Source organism: Leptonychotes weddellii, chromosome 2 (assembly GCF_054177405.1).
Source record: "Leptonychotes weddellii isolate Sample4059 chromosome 2, ASM5417740v2, whole genome shotgun sequence".
Taxonomy (NCBI): domain Eukaryota; kingdom Metazoa; phylum Chordata; class Mammalia; order Carnivora; family Phocidae; genus Leptonychotes; species Leptonychotes weddellii.
In genome coordinates, this window is record NC_138370.1 from 101981315 (window position 1) to 102001049 (window position 19735).

Below are 19735 nucleotides of genomic sequence, written 5' to 3' on the forward strand. Positions count from 1 at the left end.
ACCATGAGTGAAGTATAATGTAAACTAGGTTTTTGGGTGATAATGATGTGTCAATATAGGCTTATCAGTTGTAACTAATGTACCACCATAGTGGAGGATGCTGGTAATGAAGAAGGCCATGCACTATGGGGGCAGAGGGTATATGGGAAGTTTCTGTACTTTCCCCTCAATTTTCTTGTGAATCTTAACTGCTCTAAAAAAAGTCTGTTAAAAAAAACTTACATAGAGGAAAGTGTGAACTGTGATGTATAATATGTAATATTTTGTTTGGTAAGTGCATATTTGAATTCATATATGAAATATTTTACTAATTTTAATATCTTTAGAGTTGAAATTCCTTATTTGTTACTTTTTTTATTCCAAATTTTATTTAAATTCTAGTTAGTTCACATATAGTGTAATATAGGTTTCAAGAGTAGAATTTAGTGATTCATCACTTACATATAACACCCAGTGTTCATCATAACAAGTGCCCTCCTTAATACCCATCACCCATTTAGCCCATCCCCCACCCACCTCCCTCCATAAACCCTCAGTTTTTTCTCTATCATTAAGAGTCTCTTGTGGTTTGCTTCCCTCTCTCTTTTTCTCTTCCCATATGTTCATCTGTTTTGTTCCCTAAATTACACATATGAGTGAAATCATATGGTATTTGTCTTTCTCTGACTTATTTCACTTAGCGTAGTACACTCTAGTTCCATCCACGTCAATGCAAATGGCAAGATTTCATTCTTTTTTTTTTTTTTAAGATTTATTTATTTATTTTAGAGAAAGAGAGAGCATGCAAGCAGGGGGAGGGGCAGAGGGAGAGGAAGTGAAGCAGACTGCCCTCTCAGCACGGAGCCCAACATGGGGCTCGATCCCACAACCCTGAGATCATGACCTGAGCTGAAGTTAAGAGTTGGATGCTCAACCGACTGAGCCACCTAGGCGCCCCAAGATTTCATTCTTTTTGATGGCTGAGTAGTATTCCATTGTATATATACCACATCTTCTTTATTCATCAGTCAATGAATATTTGGGCTCTTTCCATAATTTGGCTATTGTTTATAGTGCTGCTATAAATATTGGGGTGCATGTGCCCCTTCATATCTGTATTTTTGTATCCTTTGGGTAAATACCTAGTAGTGCAATTGCGGGATTGTAGGGTAGTTCTATTTTTAACTTTTTGAGGAACCTCCATTCTGTTTTCCAGAGTGGCTGCACCAGTTTGCATTCCCACCAATAGTGTAATAGGGTTTCCCTTTCTCTACATCCTCACCAACACCTGTTGGTTCCTGTGTTGCTAGTTTTAGCCATTCTGACAGATGTGAGGTGGTATCTCATCGTGGTTTTGATTTGTATTTCCCTGATGATGCGTGATAGTGAGCATCTTCTCATATGTCTGTTTTGGCCATCTGAATGTCTTCTTTGGAAAAATCTGTATTCATGTCTTCTGTCTATTTCTTAACTGGATTATTTGTCTTTTTGGTGTTGAGTTTGATACGTTCTTTATAGATTTTGGATACTAATCCTTTATCAGATGTGTCATTTGCAGATATCTTCTCCCATTCCATCAGTTGCTTTTTAGTTTTGCTGATTGTTTCCTTTCCTGTGCAGAACCTTTTTATCTTGATGAAGTCCCAGTAGTTCACTTTTGCTTTTGTTTCCCTTGCCCCCAGAAACATGTCTAATAAGAAGTTGCTATGGCTGAGGTCGAAGAGATTGCTGCCTATGTTCTCCTCTAGGATTTTGATGGATTCCTGTCTCACATTTAGGTGTTTCATCCATTTTGAATTTATTTTTTTTGTATGGTGTATGGAAATGGTCCAGTTTCATTCTTCTGCATGTGGCTGTCCAATTTTTTCCCAACATCATTTGTTGAAGAGACTGTCTTTTTTCCATTGGATATTCTTTCCTGCTTTGTTGAAGATTAGTTGACCATATAGTTGTGGGAATTGTTAATTGTTCTAAAACTAAAACTAAAGAAAGAATGAAAGTGAAACATGACATCAGTGTATGCTTTAGTAGTGGCAGATATTTAAAAAAAACCAAAATACCTTGGAATTCTTTTTGGTAGCACTTCAGATGCTTCATAGAGATCAAATGTGCAAGTTAGATTTGTCTGTATGAAAGATGTTAAGAGTTGATATAAAGAAGTCATTCTTATGTTTCTGGAAAGACTGCAGCTGAACTCACAGAGGATATCTTGAAACAACTGGATGCTTGTTTCATAAACCTCTGTTGTCGTCAGTGACAGGAGACTGCTGCATATGTGGCCAGTGTTCACAGTAGAGTTCATACAGAAATCAAAGAGATTAATCTCAAATTTTATTTCTGTCTTCTGGAAATCATTCTTTGAACCTTGTGGAATTTTCTTTTGGGGCAACATTTCTTCATGTGTGATGTTTTCTGGAACTTGGGAAACATTTTGTTCATTCTTTTAAATCTCACCTCATTGTTGGAAAAAGCTACAGAAAGTCTTTCCTAGATAATATGGAATGCTCATTATGAGGTAAGGACACAGTAAATTCTGAAAAGTTAATCTCCACTTCGAAGTACTCCGTGATCCAAAGGAATGTGGATGTGTGAGAATCAGCTCATATTTTTCCTCTGCTACTGCAGGTTTTCTCTTTTGAATTATCTTTTTTTTTTTCCTGGTGTAGAATTTTAGATGGGGTTAATCAGATACAAACATATTTGCAAATAGCCAGAATCTGCCTTGAACGATGTACAGTGAAATACCAAGCTTTCAAACTTTTCTTTGAAGATAAGCGCACAGAAGTTTTGGTGAAGGCTCTTCACTGTGCAACAACAAACTGTAAGGACGTTTACATAGAAAAAAAGAATCCAATTCTGAAGAAGAGTGTCAGGGGAACAACAAGATGCTGATCTTACATTGCCAAGAGAAATCAAAACGGCAGTGTTGAATACCCCAGTCATTTTCACCAAGAACTGGATGCTTGTTCTAAAGCAATGGATCAAATAAGGTCTGTGTTCACTAGCATTTGGCCATTTTCTTTTTCTCTGATTTTGCTGTGTTCAGAAGACATACTTGAGAAGTGGAAATTTTTCAGCCCAGAGGCATTTGTAAACACTTTGAGTGTTTCTCAAAGAAACAAAGGCATGGATACTACTGCATTTTTTGGAATTTAATGAGAAGTGGGATTTTTATGAATCTCTGTCAGACTTACCTTTATGTCTAATACTCTCCCAGAATATTTGTATATTTTGGGCTTCTTTTGAAAAAACATTTCTAAATTAAAATTAATAAGAGGTGTTCCTCTATCAACTATGTAAGGATAGATTGGCAAATCTGCCTATATCCTTTATAAACCATATACATACAAAGAAGATCAATTTTGACAAAGTTCTTGACATTGTTAGAAGTTAAGGCTCAAAATAATATTATTCATTTCCATAATGAACCAATATATGGAAATATTATTTACTTTTTTCAAAAACATTAATATAATCAAATACACGAGTCCATTACTTTTCCTTTTTTCTTTTCTAAGATTTTGTGTATTTGACAGAGAGAGAGAGAGAGAGAGAGCAAGCACAAGAAGTGGGAGTGGCAGGCAGAGGGAGAGGGAGAAGCAGGTTCCCCGCTGAGCAAGGAGCTCGATGTGGGGCTCGATTCCAGGACCCCGGGATCATGACCTGAGCCGAAGGCAGATGCTTAACTGACTGAGCCACCCAGGTGCCCACTTTTCCTTTTTTCTACTCTAATATTTATTTTACTTAAAAATAGTATGATTGTTCATAGAAAGTTAAATAAAGGAAAGTGTCTGCGTTTCTTTTCTGGATATTATCACTCTTCATTTCATTTCATTATTATTACTGAAAATAATTTTGTCATAGAGAAGAGGAGGCTTGTTAGAAAGTGATTCTGTCTATTCTGTCTGATACAAAGAATACACCTCTGGCTACAACTATGCTGGTGTAAACTTGAAGCTGTTAACTTCTGGTTGTGCTCTCTGTACGTTTCTAGGGCTCCACAAAGCGAGGCTCTCCTTTGTCCTCCTGCTCAGGCCTGTGTGAGGACAGCTCTTTGTGGAAACCCAGCACATGTTTTCTCAGTGCTTCTGCATGTTAAAGCACTTTCAGAACAGACAGAAATACGTTTGCTTGTCTCTAAAAATATATAATGTAGGTGAAATGATTTTAGGTGTATTTTGAAAATCATGAGAATTATTTGAAAAATATTTTAGGTAACATTTGTCAGTATTTGGAAATAAGGGTTTTTATTAAGAAGAAAATCAGTAGTATCTAGTGATTCTATGACAGCTTTTTTTTTTTTAAGATTTATTTATTTGAGAGAGAGAAAGCATGAGCAGGGCAGAGGGAGAGGGGGAGAAGCAGACTCCCCACTGAGCACAAAGCCCAACTGACTGACTGACTTGGGGCTCGATCTCACCACCCTGAGATCATAACCTGAGCCGAAACCAAGAGTCAGACACTCAACCCACTGAGCCACCCAAGCGCCCCAACTATGACAGCCTTTTTAGGATTTGATTACAAACAGCTGAGAAGTGATGCGCAGTTTATGAATCTATGATTCATTACATCATCATCTGGTCTGCCAGAGAAAGAAATTTGAGAAGTACAGTATTATCAGTCACACACCTCTTAAGCCCTTTAGTTAAGATATTCCTAACTCTTGTCAAGGTGTACTTTGAAAGTTAATCCTTCTAGTTCAGAAATGTAATCATAAAGCTAATTTAAAAACTTACCTAGTGAGTTGCTAATAGAATCATCAACAATAGACAAATTTGGAAATTTTTTTTTTAAAGATTTTATTTATTTATTTGACAGAGAGAGACGCAGCAAGAGAGGGAACACAAGCAGGGGGAGTGGGAGAGCGAGAAGCAGGCTTCCCGCCGAGCGGGGAGCCCGACACGGGGGCTCGATCCCAGGATCCCGGGGTCATGACCTGAGCCGAAGGCAGATGCTTAACGACTGAGCCACCCAGACGCCCCGACAAATTTGGAAATTTAAAAAAATTTAAATTCAAACTGCTTGGCTTACACATTTAGGTTCTTAGGTATTTTTTTCTACTTTTAGACAATAATTTATTTTGTTGGGCAGTTTAAAATAGTTTTGATCTTGTAATTCACTCTGGATGTAAATATGTGTTACTGAGGGGTCTTTTCAAAAAACCTCTTTCAGAGCCTATTATTTCCTCTGAAGTAAAATACCTGTTGTAGAAGGCTTTTATGTTACCTATCAGGACTCCCAGAGGATACGGAGAATGACTGACACTAATCATAGACCCAACAGCGTTTAACCTGTCGAAGAATGTCCAGAGGGAAAGGTGGCTGGTAATTCCTGCTTCACCTCTGACAACTGTCAGGGGCTTTAGGATTTACTTTGACCTGGGCCATAAAATTGTTATTGCCAGAGAGGAAGATGGGGATAGCTGTCTTTTCACGAGAGAAGTTGAACAGAAAAGAAAAAATTGGGGAAGATGAGTTTTATCATTAATAATATTTGTAGCATTAATCGGTCTAAAGAAATAAATGAGTTCTATTTTCTAGGTTAGTGATTCTCAAATTTTTTTGGACTCACAATGACTTTACATTCATAAAAATTATTGAGAATCCCAACGTACCTTTGTTTATGTGGGTAGATTTTAAAACTGAGGTTTAAATACTCATTTCAAATCACAGTACCAAATCCATGACATGTTAATATATGAGTTATTTTATGAAGAATAGGTATATTTACAAAACAGAAAATGTAGAGAGAATGACATTGTTTTACATGTCTGCAAATCTCTTTAATGTGTTGCTTAATGGAAGACAGCTGGATTCTCATCTGCCTCTGCATTTTGCAACATGTTGTTTTCATTGAAACATAAGAAGAAAGGATCTTACATAGATACGTAGTTGGAAAAGAGAGGAGTACATATGTCGCCATACAATGTTATTACAACACCACTATGTTCTCTATGCTGTACCTTTTATTACCATGACTTACTCATTCTTAATGGATCTTTTATTTGTATGTGATATCATAATATAGTGCGTTGGTTATTTGAAAAATATTAGTGTCTTGAGATTTCCAAGTGTTTCCAAACATTGAAACATTCCATTATATAATATCACATTCACATTTGTTAATACCACACTGCTGTTATCTGAAAAGTCTTTTAAGTATTAGGAAGCGCTCGAGCTCATGGTAGTGGATACAAGTTTTCCTAAATCCTAATTTTTACCTGTAAGTTTGAGTTTTATCCTTGTCGACAATACTTTTACTTATTTTCCTTGAAGTGACAAGGCTCACTTCATTCATTTTCAAGAAAATGTCTGACAAATGACCAAGTCTGAATAACCATAGTTTGTCTGGCAGTTCTTTCCAGTTAAAATGAAGTTTCATGGACCAGGTGACTAATTCAGTTTACAACTCACGCAATGGCCCAGATGCTTTTCCTCAAGAAATCCAGTGTGTGGGACTTTATCCGTGTTTCCCATTCTATCATTTCATCACACAGACTATTATAACGATGTCTACTCAAGGTTAGGATAGAATTAGTAATTTTTACTGCTTTATCAAGGATATTCTTAAGTGAAACTGACTTTTTTTTTTTTTTTCTGCTGATGCCTGAAGGTGAAAGATACAGTGACAGCACAGTTCACATCTACTGCCTTGATTTTTGCTGAGGCACCAGGAGTGTTACCCACCACTGCTTTTGTAACATCAGGGCAAATGTTAACACAGTTGTTGCTAACCTTGAGATTCAAAGAAACTATTCAATACTTCAAATATTTCAGCATCTTTTGTATTTTGTTGCCAAAGATTCACATAAAAGAGATCTTTGATGATTCATTGTGCTGATTAACAGATAAATATAAGCAAACAGTAAGCCCATCATTCTGGAGATTCATGCATTTCTCAGGCAAACTGTGATACTTCAGATGAGAGATCAGTTCAGTATCCTGTTGCAGCTTAATCTTTAATTGGATGACTTAACTGTATCATTGCAATGTGACAATGTGGTGATCTCATTTTCTGACTTTTTATCCAGTAGGCATTCAGCAATGTCATCTGTAAAACTCTCTCAGCTAATACATGTGCTTGTCATAATGAATCATTGAACACTACATCAAATACTAATGATATATTGGGTGTCTAGGTGCCTCAGTCGGTTAAGCATTTGCCTTCAGCTTGGGTCATGATCCCAGGGTCCTGGGATCAAGTCCCACATCAGACTCCCTGCTCTGCGGGGAGCCTGCTTCTCCCTCTCCCTCTGCTTGCCGCTCGCCCTGCTTGTGCTCTCTCTCTCTCTGTGTCAAATAAATAAATAAAATCCTAAAAAATAAATAAATAAATATTTGGTATAATTTGAAAATTGATATAAATATGCATGTATTACTTTATTTTTTTAAAGATTTTTTATTTATTTATTTGACAGAGAGAGAAACAGAGAGAGAGGGAACACAGGCAAGGGGAGTGAGAGAGGGAGAAGCAGGCTTCCCCCTGAGCAGGGAGCCCGATGCAGGGCTGGGTCCCAGGACCCCGGGATCATGACCTGAGCCGAAGGCAGATGCTTAATGACTGAGCCACCCAGGCGCCCTTTCTCTTGTGTTTCTGTGTAGGTTGCAAGGGAAACTTTGAGATTCAAAAGGAGAGTTTACTGAACGACAGTGAGGTTACAGACATTATAGCAGGAATAACCAGACACCACTACTAAGAACACAGTAGAAGCTGAGAACAAACTGAGTTAATTTCTGAAAACACACCTCTTTAAACACTAAACCTCTACCGTAGAAGTAGAACACACCAGAATATGCAAGCATGCATTCCATTAGCCAACAAAGTGATGATGTCATCACATATCATGTAGCTTCTGGAAAATTCCACCGTACATTCAAGAGTGTGAGAGTGAAAAAGGCAAATGATGTTTTAGCTTTACTATGGAAATAGTTTTGTTTTTTTTTTTTAACACAAGGACCTCCTGCAGGATTCCAAGGGGTCCCTTGTAGTCCCCGGCCATACTTGAAGAACTGCTGTTCTAGATATTTGAATCTACCCATCAAGGTGTTTTAAAAGGTATCTGTGAAAATCACTTTACATTTTTTACATTTTGCAATCCTAAAGCAGCTATGGTAATTCCATGTCAAGATCCCCCTCAACCAAGCCTTATTCTATGTCTTCTCATAAAGTTAATTTGTATCTTTTTGTCTGTCAGAATCATAAGGGCAAGGGTAAGGAAGTAGAAGAATGGTGGGCACTTTTATTTCATGAAATAAATTGATTAATTCATTCATTTATTTTATTTTATTTTTTAAAGATTTATTTATTTGACAGAGAGAGACACAGTGAGAGAGGGAACACAAGCAGGGGGAGTGGGAGAGGGAGAAGCAGGTTTCCGGAAGAGCAGGGAGCCCGATGTGGGGCTCGATCCCAGGACCCTGGAATCATGACCTGAGCCGAAGGCAGATGCTTAATGACTGAGTCACCCAGGCGCCCCTCATTTATTTATTTTAATTAGAGAAGAAAAGTTTAATCTTGGTTCAAGGCTAGGCCTTGTTGGCGTAGAACCATGTTCCTCATTCCTTGATCCAGTTCATGGCTGGAAGGAATGAAGATTTGGATAGGAACATCAGTCTTCTTTATCGAGAGTCTTGCTGCTCCTGCTTAACCGTGGGAAAACCTGGCTAGAGTGTGACAGAGACAAAGGTCTCAGCTTCTTGCATACCGGTTATAACTTTGGAGTATGCACTCCTCTTCCATCTTCCAGTTGAAACACCACTTACATCTCTAGAGCTCCAGCATCAAGTTTAATGTGATGATTAGTTGGGATTAAATTGCTTGTGCTATATGTCTTTGATTCTAAGATGCACATTTTGGCACATGTTAACAACACTGAAGTGAGAGTGTGTTTACATATGCAGGATACATCAGTTTAACTGGTGGGATTTCTCCCCCGTTTTTGTGAAATAGTATAAGTTTTTGTTCTAATTTTGAAATGTTATCTTCAAATAGATTTCTTTTTAAAAAAAAAGATTTATTTATTTATTTGAGTGGGTGGGGGGAGGGGCAGAGGGAGAGGGAAAGAATCCCAAGCAGACTCCGTGCTGAACCTGACATGGGGCTCGACCTCACAACCCTGAGATCATGACCTGAACTGAAACCAAGAGTCGGATGCTTAACCAATGAGTCACCCAGGCACCCTTCAAATATATTTCTTTTGATGGAATTACAAATGCCTGTTTCATGAGGAAGACTAGAATATATTTCTTCTTCTTTTTTTTTTTTTTAAAGATTCTATTTATTTATTTGAGAGAGAGAATGTGAGAGAGAGCACAAGAGGGGGGAGCGGGAGAGGGAGAAGCAGACTCCCCGCTGAGCAGGGAGCCCGATGCGGGACTCGATCCTGGGACTCCAGGATCATGACCTGAGCTGAAGGCAGTCACTCAACCAACTGAGCCACCCAGTCGCCCTAGAATATATTTCTTCTTTAATAGTTTCTATATTTTATATCTATTAAAAGATAGAATCTGGCAATAAATTATTATATATTTTTTTTTCTGGTGTGTACTTCCACATTAAATACCTCATAGCAAATAGGAAATTAACATTAAATTATGTTCGTGTCAATTGTTTAAAAGTTTGCTTTCCTTTTTAAAAAATCTCTTTTGTATGTTTTAAATTTGATATTCAGTATTTAATTTTGTTCATAATAGGTTTATTTTAGGACAGTGGAACTTATAGAAGAGCCCATTGAAGGATCTCGAGGTCTGAGTTTCTACTTCAAAATTAATGGATTGCCCATATTTCTGAAAGGCTCGAACTGGATCCCAGCAGATTCATTCCAGGATCGAGTAACCTCTGACTTGTAAGTTATCATTTTTTGTTTCTTGTTTTTCTTTTTATTAACAGTCCCACAAAGCTAAAGAATTACTCATTTTTATTTTCTTTGGTTCCAGTGGAAGGAACTGAGAGGTAAGACAGAATTCTAGGATGATGGAAACTTTAGAATGGAAAGGATTTTTAAATCATATATTCCATTTTCATGAGCTATAGATAGTCTTAACAGCTAAATGACTTGAGACTGCTGAAACCATCCAATTTCTAGAAAACTATTATATATTTCCTCTGGAGGAACAAGAAAATGACTAATGCACATTTTGGATAATCACTGAAAAAAATGGTTAAATTTGTTTTTTTTAAATTTTTCAAAGAATACCTTAAATATTTTTGTACATTCTTTTTAAAAAATGGAAACCCATATTTCCTTCTTCATTCTAAGCTATTTGTATATTCTTTTACTTTTACGTTAGTAAAAGGAACTAAAAAAGCTTTACAATATTAAATCTAGAAGAAAATTTAAAGTGCTTATCTGAAGCTTTGAGAATAGCACTTCATAAGAAAATAATATTTCCTGGGGCGCCTGGGTGGCTCAGTCATTAAGCGTCTGCCTTCGGCTCAGGTCATGGTCCCAGGGTCCTGGGATCGAGCCCTGCATCGGGCTCCTTGCTCTGCGGGAAGCCTGCTTCTCCCTCTCCCACTCCCCCTACTTGTGCTCTCTCTCTCTGTCAAATAAATAAATAAAATCTTAAAAAAAAAAAAAAGAAAGAAAATAATATTTCCTGATTGTGATTGTAAACTGTCTTTGTGATAGTAAAAATAAACTTTGTGAAGAGAAAATAAACACATTTAACTTATTTACATATGTATAAATATGCATTGTAGTATATTATTTGGTGTTTAGAATTTGCCGGAAGTTGTAGTAATTTGCTTTTACTTTAAACTGTATATATATGGTCTTGAATTTCATATGAAAATGAAATTATTCTCCAGACATAGACACAGATAATTTGCTGCCTCTTTTCCTTTTCATGTCCTGGCTCCTCTCATCTGGCTGGTTTGGGCAGTGACTTTTCAGTACAACTGGGCCAATTAGTATATCCGCTGAGGCACAATGCTCTGGGTCCTTGGCCAGCCAGTTATTGGGGGCTTCTTGGTTCCTCTCTGGACTCTGTTCTGGAAATGCAGGGTAGATGTTCTCAGAGTGGTTGGACATCATCCTGTGGGTGATGTGAATAGGAATTGGAAAAATCGGAAAGGAAATTTAATTTACTAGAGAAAGAAACATAGCCGGTACCCTACTTATGATGGTTTGATGTGATTTTTTGACTTTACCATGGTATAAAAAAGATACACATTCAGTAGAAGTTTTGCTTTGAATTTTGACTTTTGATCTTTTCCTGGACTAGCGCTATGTGGTACAGTAACCTCTTGTGATGTTGGGCAGTGGCAGAAGCCGAGGCCTCCAGTCAGCCATGCCATACTGAGGGTCAAAAACCGATACATTCACAACCATTCTGTGCCCATATACCCATTCTGTTTTTCACTTTCAGTACAGTATTCAATTACATGAGATATCAATACTTTATTATAAACTAGACTGTGTGTTACGGTTTTGTATAACTGTAGGCTACTATAAGTGTTCTGAGCACATCTAAGGCCGGTGAGGCTAAGCTAGGATGTTTGGTAGGTTAGGTGTATTAAATGCATTTTCGACTTACAATACTTTCAACTTACAATGATGAGCTAATTGAGGTATAATCCCATTGTAAATTGAGGAAAATCTGCACTGGACTGGAGGAATTGAAAAAAGGAGGTAAGAGTAAGCCAGGTACTAATATGCAAACTTTGATTTTTGTCTTATAATTTGAAATGGTTGTATAAAATTAGCTCATACTTTCTAAGGTTTACAAATGTTTTCTTTTTCTATAAGAATAACTAAGAAAAAATTTAGTTTCAAAAACAGTATAATAACAGTGTGAATTTAGAAGGCAGAGAAAAGATATATAACCCACAATTTTCCAGTTTTGTTTATGTGGTTACAGTTATTGTGTATATAATTTTGTCTCACTTTCTTCACCTAACATTATATCCAAACCATCATAATTTTAGAACGTGTTTTTCTAAGAGATTTGAAACGTATTTATCAACCACCATGTGTGGTTTTTGTTTTTTTTTTTTAAGATTTTATTTATTTATGTGACACAGAGAGAGAGAGAACACAAGCAGGGGGAGCAGCAGGCAGAGGGAGAGGGAGAAGCAGACCCCCCGCTGAGCAGGGAGCCCCATATGGGGCTCGACGCAGGGCTCGATCCCAGGACCCTGGGATCGTGACCTGAGCTGAAGGCAGACGCTTAACCAACTGCGCTACCCAGGCGCCCCCATCATGTGTTTTTTAAATCTTTCTTAAACATCCCCAGATTTTCAAATTAACATTTGTTTTTAAATTTTCTTCTATAGGTTACGGCTCCTTTTGCAGTCTGCTGTGGATGCTAACATGAATACTCTCCGGGTTTGGGGAGGAGGAATTTATGAGCAGGATGAATTCTATAGACTCTGTGATGAACTAGGAATAATGGTGGGTAGTCGACAACATTTTATTGATTGATATGTTACTATATCCTCACTTTGAGCTCCTGTGTTCTGAGTGGGTGCTATGGCTCATTCCTTCTTTTCTCAGAGCCAGGACTGATATTCCATTTTTTGCAGAGGAATAAATGACATCTTGCAAACCCAGAACCATAGCTGATGGTGAATATCATAATTATTTAATTATTTTTAAGTGGTAAACATTCTATATTTGTAATTTTCTTTTTGATATGAGGGTATGCATAAACATATTTAAAAATTTTAACTTTAAGGAGATCTAACAAGACCTAGAGAGAAGAAAAATCATAAAATTCAATGAAGAAAAGCTATGCTTAATATTGTTATTAAGTACTCCAAACATGTTTTGCATTGGTGAGGGTTAAGCACAGGAAATATAATCTTTTAGTTCTGGCATTACAGTTCTAAAATACAAAGCATTCCATAGAAGAATAGTAATTATAATATTGATAATGCTGATGGTCATGATAATGTGACAATATTCTATAATATTTATTGAGGACCAGGCATTGTTCTCAGTGCTCTGCATCTGTTATTTTGTTTCATCTTCATGCCCATCCTATGAAGTAGTTACTGCTGTTCTCCATCCCCATTTTACCGGTAAGGAAACTGACACATGGAGGAGAGGTGAAATAACCTGCCCAAAACCACACAGTGGGTATGTGGTGGAACCAAGTTTCTGACTCAGGTCGGCTGATTTGGGGCCTGTGCTCTTAACTACTGCATCAAAACAGCCTCTCTAGAAATGGACTTACGTGGGACGCCTGGGTGGCTCAGTCAGTTAAGCGTCTGACTCTTGATTTTGGCTCAGGTCCTGATCTCAGGGTCGTGAGATTGAGCCCTGCATCGTGCAGAGCCTGCTTGGGATTCTCTTTCTCTTCCTCTGAACCCCAGCTCACACACACACTCTCTCTGTCCCCTTCAAGAAAGGAAGGATGGAAAGAAGGAAAGAAGGAAGGAAGGAAGGAAGGAAGGAAGGAAGGAAGGAAGGAAGGAAGGAAGGAAGAGAAAGATCAACTTATGTGGTTTCATTATGAAAATGTCCATGTAGTAATCCTTTTGGCCATGAAAAGTTAATTCTTTTATAAATAATCTGGTCCATCTCTCAATATCAAATTCCCAGTGAATATTAAAGTATTCAAGTGAGGAGGGGCTGGGGTAAGGTTCTTTTCGAATTTCACATTCCCCTCAACACACTCACTGTTTCCTTATTTGAATTCCCTTTCCTTCTCTTTCTTTCCTCCCTACTTAACATTTTCTCCTCTCGGGTCTCCCCCACAGTTTTGTGCAGTTCTGGAAAGTTGTGCGGTCCGTGTGAGAGCCTCTCCCACTGCCTCAATCATAGTAGTGCTCAAATGGTCACACTCATCAGGCTAACTTGTTTTTTCATTTGCCTGAAAGATAATTCCCAAAGTTCAGAATGAAGAATTTCTTTCTGTGTAATAAAGTCTATGGAAGTACTTTATTGCTTTTTACTGGTTTGACAGGTATGGCAGGATTTTATGTTTGCCTGTGCCCTTTATCCAACCGATCGGGACTTCATGAATTCAGTGAGAGCAGAAGTTGCTCACCAGGTATGTCATTACCATTCCAAGAAGAGGGAAAATGCTAATGTTTCATTTGCCTTTTGTTAAACCTCTCCTCATTTTGTTTTGTTTTTTGTTGTTGTTCTCTTTACTAAATCCCATGAAAATCACGGTTGGATAATTGACTTCCTAGGTGATTCCACCCAGTCTCATGGCTTTAACACCACCTCTGTGCTGATGACTTACACATTTATCCCCAGTTCTGACATCTCTGCTGAATTCCTGGTTCTTGTATCCAGCTGCCTAGTTGGCCCCTCTGCTTGGAGGTTTCATAGTCATCCCAAATGTAACATGTCTGAACCAAACTTGCATTACCTTCTCCCAACCTGCTTTTCCTGTAGTTTCCCCCACCTCAACAAATGGCAAAGTCAGTCTTTGCATTTCTAAGGTCAGAAATTTAAAGTGATTCTTGACTCCTTGATTTCTTTTGCATTCCATATGTACACACTTATATTTATAGATCTATAAGTGCAAGGAAGTGATTATAACCTAGCTCTGTCCACCGAAAAGGACTAGAACAACCTAATAATATTGTGTATCCTTCTATTGAAATAATTTTTCCCACTAACAGATGGGCTTCTTAGAGAAGTGGCTGATTCCAGGTCTGGGACAGGAAGTATAATAGATGACTACTTTGACATACAGATGACAAGAAAACGATCAAAGATATGTTAAAAGAACTTTGATGAAACTCTCACCAACCAAAAGTGGGACAATTTGAGATTCAATAAGGAAAAGAGTGTCCATGGATTGAAATCCAGAAAGCATGTTAAAATCCGTGATTTCATAGTTACAATGTCTGTGGATGGACATTTGCATGGAAAACCAAAAGAAATGCAAGGAAATGATTACTATAATACTCAAGATAGTGGTTACTGTTGGAAGCAGGAAGGGACTACAATTGGGAAGGAGTGCTTGAGGACTTCTGGGGCTCCCTTTCTTGATCTGGGTGGTGGTTACAAGGGTGATTGTGTTACAGTAATTTACTATTTCACAATTTGTTTTTTATATCTTTGTTTTACTTAAAAAAAAAAAGTTAAAAAAAAAAGGTTTAAAAAGTACAAATGAATCATCTCTTGCTCAGAGCCCTCCAGATAAAGATACTGTGCACTATCCTGTCTCTGTTGGCCTCCCTGGCCCCATCAGGCACCCTCTTCCTGTGCCATCTATGCTCTGGAAAACTTTCCCCCTCACCCTCCCTATGGACCACCTCTTGCATTTTCTTCTGGTACCTCTTACCTTGAGCATGAATTTTTCTGGGAAAAAAACCTTTCTATATTTGCAAGTCTAAATCACATCATTTGCCCTTTATGACCTGTACCACACTTTGACTTACTTGTTCAGTGTTTTGTTTCCCCTGCAAGTTTGTAATCTCCATGCAGCCTAGGGGCTTGTTCCTCTCTGTATCCCCACTACTTGGCTGGGTTATTCGTCAGGAGGATAGATGGATAGATGGATGGATGAGCTTAAAAATATTAATTATAGTTGTGTAGGTTGCAAACATTTCGATTTTTTAAAATTTTTTCTCATACAAATAAAACATGGTCTCTATGTACCTTCGATTCTTTTATGTATTATTAAAGAGGAGGAGAGCTTTTTATGCAGACTTTGTTAAGATTTTAAAGTGAAGCTTCTCAAAAATTCTGGGTCAGTTTGAAGGGTATGTGTAGCACAGAGTCACTGGATCTTTTTGCCTCTTCAGTATTTGTGTTTTCAATAGCACCATAAACGTGCCAGTCCCAGTTGGTAGCAGTCGTCACTTACCTGGGCACGCACAGAGGCAAATAAAGGAAATAGCGTTCATAAGGCTGGTTTAGAAAAACACAAGGCTGTAATTTTTTTCAATTTAATTTTATTTTATTATGTTATGTTAGTCACCATGCAGTACATCATTAGTTTTTGATGTAGTGTTCCATGATTCATTGTTTTCATATAACACCCTGTGCTCCATGCAATATGTGCCCTCCTTAATACCCATCACCTGTAATTTTTAAGAATGAGATAAATCCCTTTAATGCATCCTTAATGCATCTCTGTTTCATGTAGGAGATACTTAGCATCTTGTTTTTTTGTTTTTTTTTTAAAGATTTTATTTATTTTTTAGAGAGCGAGCGAGAGAGAAACAGCATGAGAGGGGAGAGGGTCAGAGGGAGAAGCAGGCTCCCCGCTGAGCCGGGAGCCCGATGTGGGACTCGATCCCAGGACCCTGGGATCATGACCTGAGCCGAAGGCAGACGCTTAACCATCTGAGCCACCCAGGTGCCCCAATACTTAGCATCTTGAATGGAGGCCACAGTGAGAACATCAGCTGGGATCCATCACTGTAACCATGCATTACATGGAAGAGAAGCTATAACCAATAAGGTTATTTTGCTAAAATGTGATCCAGAGGATTTCTCCTGACCATTGACTCATTGTGTTCTCAAAGAGATTTAACTGCCCTCTTCTGCTGGAGTACATCTCCCAGGGTGTCTGAAGAACTGGATCCTTCCACCTTTATGTAGGGCCAGCCCACAGAGAGCCCAGTTCATGCAGGCTCAATTCTTAAGGTTGGCAAGATTTTCGGACAGATTCTCTAATTTCTTCTTCCATGTTCAGATATATTCAGTAACTTACTTAAGCTTAGTTGATTTCTCAGGACATGACACTGATAGTTCTTTCTGGAGACATCCTCTTGATGCCCTAATCCTTTTTCCTTTAGGATATTCCATATATTTGTCTTTAACTTACAGAGTATCTCTAGGAACTCAGAGGCTTTGTAAAACCCTCTCTGGTTATCCTTGTGGTTTTCTGATCTCAGTGGAGACCGTGAAAACCTCAATCCCTCTTTCAGCAGAAGTGGTTGTTCTTCCTCATTTGTTTTTTCACACAAAACTCCAACTTGTTCTTGAGAAACTCCTCTGTAATGTAATGTCTCCTGCCTTTTGTGTTTCTTAGAGCCTTTTTGTGGAAAGTCAGATGATGATGAGGTTGATTTATTTTTCTTTTTTAATAAAAAGGATTATGTTTTCTTCAGGTTTTACACAGTAGAGAAGAAGAACCCTATCTTACTGGTGTTTATAAAATCTAGGTAAAAAGAATCAGAGATTTCTTAAAATGTATTCCCACAGGTAATGTTACAAGCCAGTTTCTAATGAGTTTTCTGGTACATAAGAATTTATGTGCAGAAATGCAATGGCTATCATTTTGTGAATAATTACAGCTCTGAGGCTTTTTTTTTCTTGTTGATCATTTGAAAATTGTTTTATGTTTTCTGAAATTTTAGATCAGGAGACTGAAATATCATCCCTCCATCATCGTATGGGGTGGAAATAATGAAAATGAAGCAGCGCTGATGATGAATTGGTATAATATACCCGCCAGTGAACTGCATACCTACATCAAAGACTATGTGATACTGTATGTGAAAAACATTCGAAAGATCGTCTTGGCAGTAAGTAATGACTTTTCATGCAGTAGAATTTAAGAACCTGTTTTAAAAATGGATCAGTTTGAATATTAGTGTAGTATATCTTTGTGTCCTTTTTTTAGAGCAACCTTCAATAATATTTTAATACAGAACAGTCCATTGTAATGCTGCAGCATGTGAATGGATTTATGTGTTTTGGACTTATTTGAGAATTAACTTATCTGTGGAACTCACCACACATACACCAATATTGTGTTTACAACTGCAGATTATGATGGACTCTTTCTGGAGCCCATCCATGGAACCCCAAGGGTTGAGAATTTCTACTTTAGATGACTTATTGATAATGCCACTTCTTTTTGTTCCTCAATATATTAATACAGTGAATCCTGTGAATTAATTTTCTAATGACAAGATAGTTCTAGTATAAACTCTATTTATCTATAATGCTTTGTTCTTTTATCCTGTGCTAGATTTGATTTGCTAATATTTTGGTTAGAATTTAAAAATTTATGTTCACAAGCAAACTCAGTCTGTGGTAAGAGTTGTAAACTCATATGCCTAGAGGAGCCAAATTTGTTTAAAAAAAGTAAGTAGAGTTGATGAGGCTCATAAAGAAGAGGGGACTGTGGTAATAGGATATGGATGTTGGATCTCATTTATATTCAGTATTTTAAAAAATGCAATGTAAACAGAACTATTTGTGAGACAGATTTAGCCTAGAGAACCCAACTTGTGGCACTTGGTATATGTGTATATGTTTGTGCTCACTGCACAGAATGAGTTAGGAGCCTTTTGTTGTTGTTTTTAATGTCTAGGGACAATTTAAATAAAATAGAGATTATCAGTTTTACTGAGACAAATTCACCCATAAAACAATCTGGGCCCAGTGCCTTTGTGGGGGCAAGAATTATCTCCTCCCTCATATACATTTCTCCTATAGTTATTATCCAATTTGGGTTTACAACTTCTGGAACTATGGATATTTATGTTTCCTAGGAACATAGCATTTTATCTAGAACTTAAAAGATTTCTGTGTAAGTAGATATGCTTTGTAGAGCAGGCTGTAAGTAGAGAAGTTGTGCAGGCTGAGAGACTCCAGGATTGTCAGTGCAAATAGTGTTTGAATGTGGAAGTTGCTCTCATTCTTGTGTGTGTGTGTGTCCATTGTGGATGTCTGGAATTACCTCTGGAAGCAAATACCCCAGCCAGAAGATTTCCATAGACAGAGAGAAGAAGGCACAGAGCAGGCTCAACTGTTCTATGGATATATCTTTTCTTTTCTATTTTTCTCTCTTCCTACTTTCCTCCCTCCCTCCCTCCTTTCTTCCTTCCTTCCTTTCTCTCCCTTTCTTTCTTTCTTTCTTTTTTTCTTTCTTTCTTTCTTTCTTTCTTTCTTTCTTTCTTTCTTTCTTTCTTTCTTTCTTTCTTTCTTTCTTTCTTTCTTTCTTTCTTTCTTTCTTTCTCCCTTCCATTTTTCCCTTCCCTTCCCTTCTCCCTTCTTCCCTTCCCTCCCCTTTTTCCCTTCCCTTCCCTTCCCCCCTTCCCTTCACTTTTCCCTTCCCTTCCCTTCCTTTCTTAGAGACGTAGAGACTCTTTTACTTTTTCTTTCTTTCTTTTTTTTTTTTTGACTACCTTCACCGATTCCACCCACCTCCCACCTCATACCTCTGGCAACCACCAGTCTGTTCTCTGTTTCCATGAGCTTGTTCTTGTTGTTTTTAGATTCCACATATAACTGAGATCATACAGTATTTGCTTTTCTCTGACTTATTTCACTTAGCATGATGTCCTCAAAGTCCATCCATGTTGTCACAAATGGCAAGATTTCATTCCTTTTTTTTTTTTTTTTAGAGAGAGAGAGAGTGATCACAAGAGGGGAGGGGCAGAGGGAAGGAGAGAATTCCAAGCAGGCTCCATGCCCAGCACAGAGCCCAATGCAGGGCTTGATCCCATGACCCTGAGATCATGACCTGAGCCGAAATCAAGAGTTGGATGGATGCTCAACTGACTGAGCCACCCAGGTGCTCCAAGATTTCATTCCTTTTTTATGGCTGAGTCATATTCCAGTGTGTGTGTGTGTGTGTGTGTGTGTGTGTGTGTGTGTGTGTATGCTACATTTACTTTATCAATTCATCATCAATGAACATTTCGATTGTTACAGTATCTTGATAATTATAAACAATGCTGCAGTGAACATGGGGGTGCATATAGCTCTCTGAGTTAGTGTTTTTATTTTTTTCAGATAAATATCCATAAGTGAAATTGCTGGATCATATGGTAGTTCTACATTTAATTTTTTAGGTAACCTCCATATTGTTTTCCTTAGTGACTACAC

General features: G+C 37.8%; 1 protein-coding gene across 6 annotated transcripts in view; it reads left to right on the plus strand.

Moving 5' to 3' along the window:
* Nucleotides 1-19735, plus strand: part of MANBA (mannosidase beta) — a 108517-nt gene that overhangs the window by 49965 nt on the left and 38817 nt on the right. For all 6 annotated transcript variants that reach the window (XR_014142922.1, XM_081812053.1, XM_081812055.1 and 3 more), the window contains 4 exons: nucleotides 9672-9823; nucleotides 12256-12373; nucleotides 13890-13976; nucleotides 17254-17421. Coding sequence is in view for 5 of the 6 variants with exons in the window: in XM_081812053.1 (XP_081668179.1) it covers nucleotides 9672-9823; nucleotides 12256-12373; nucleotides 13890-13976; nucleotides 17254-17421 (525 nt within the window). In the remaining variant the exon portion in view is untranslated. The remainder of the gene's footprint in view (nucleotides 1-9671; nucleotides 9824-12255; nucleotides 12374-13889; nucleotides 13977-17253; nucleotides 17422-19735) is intronic.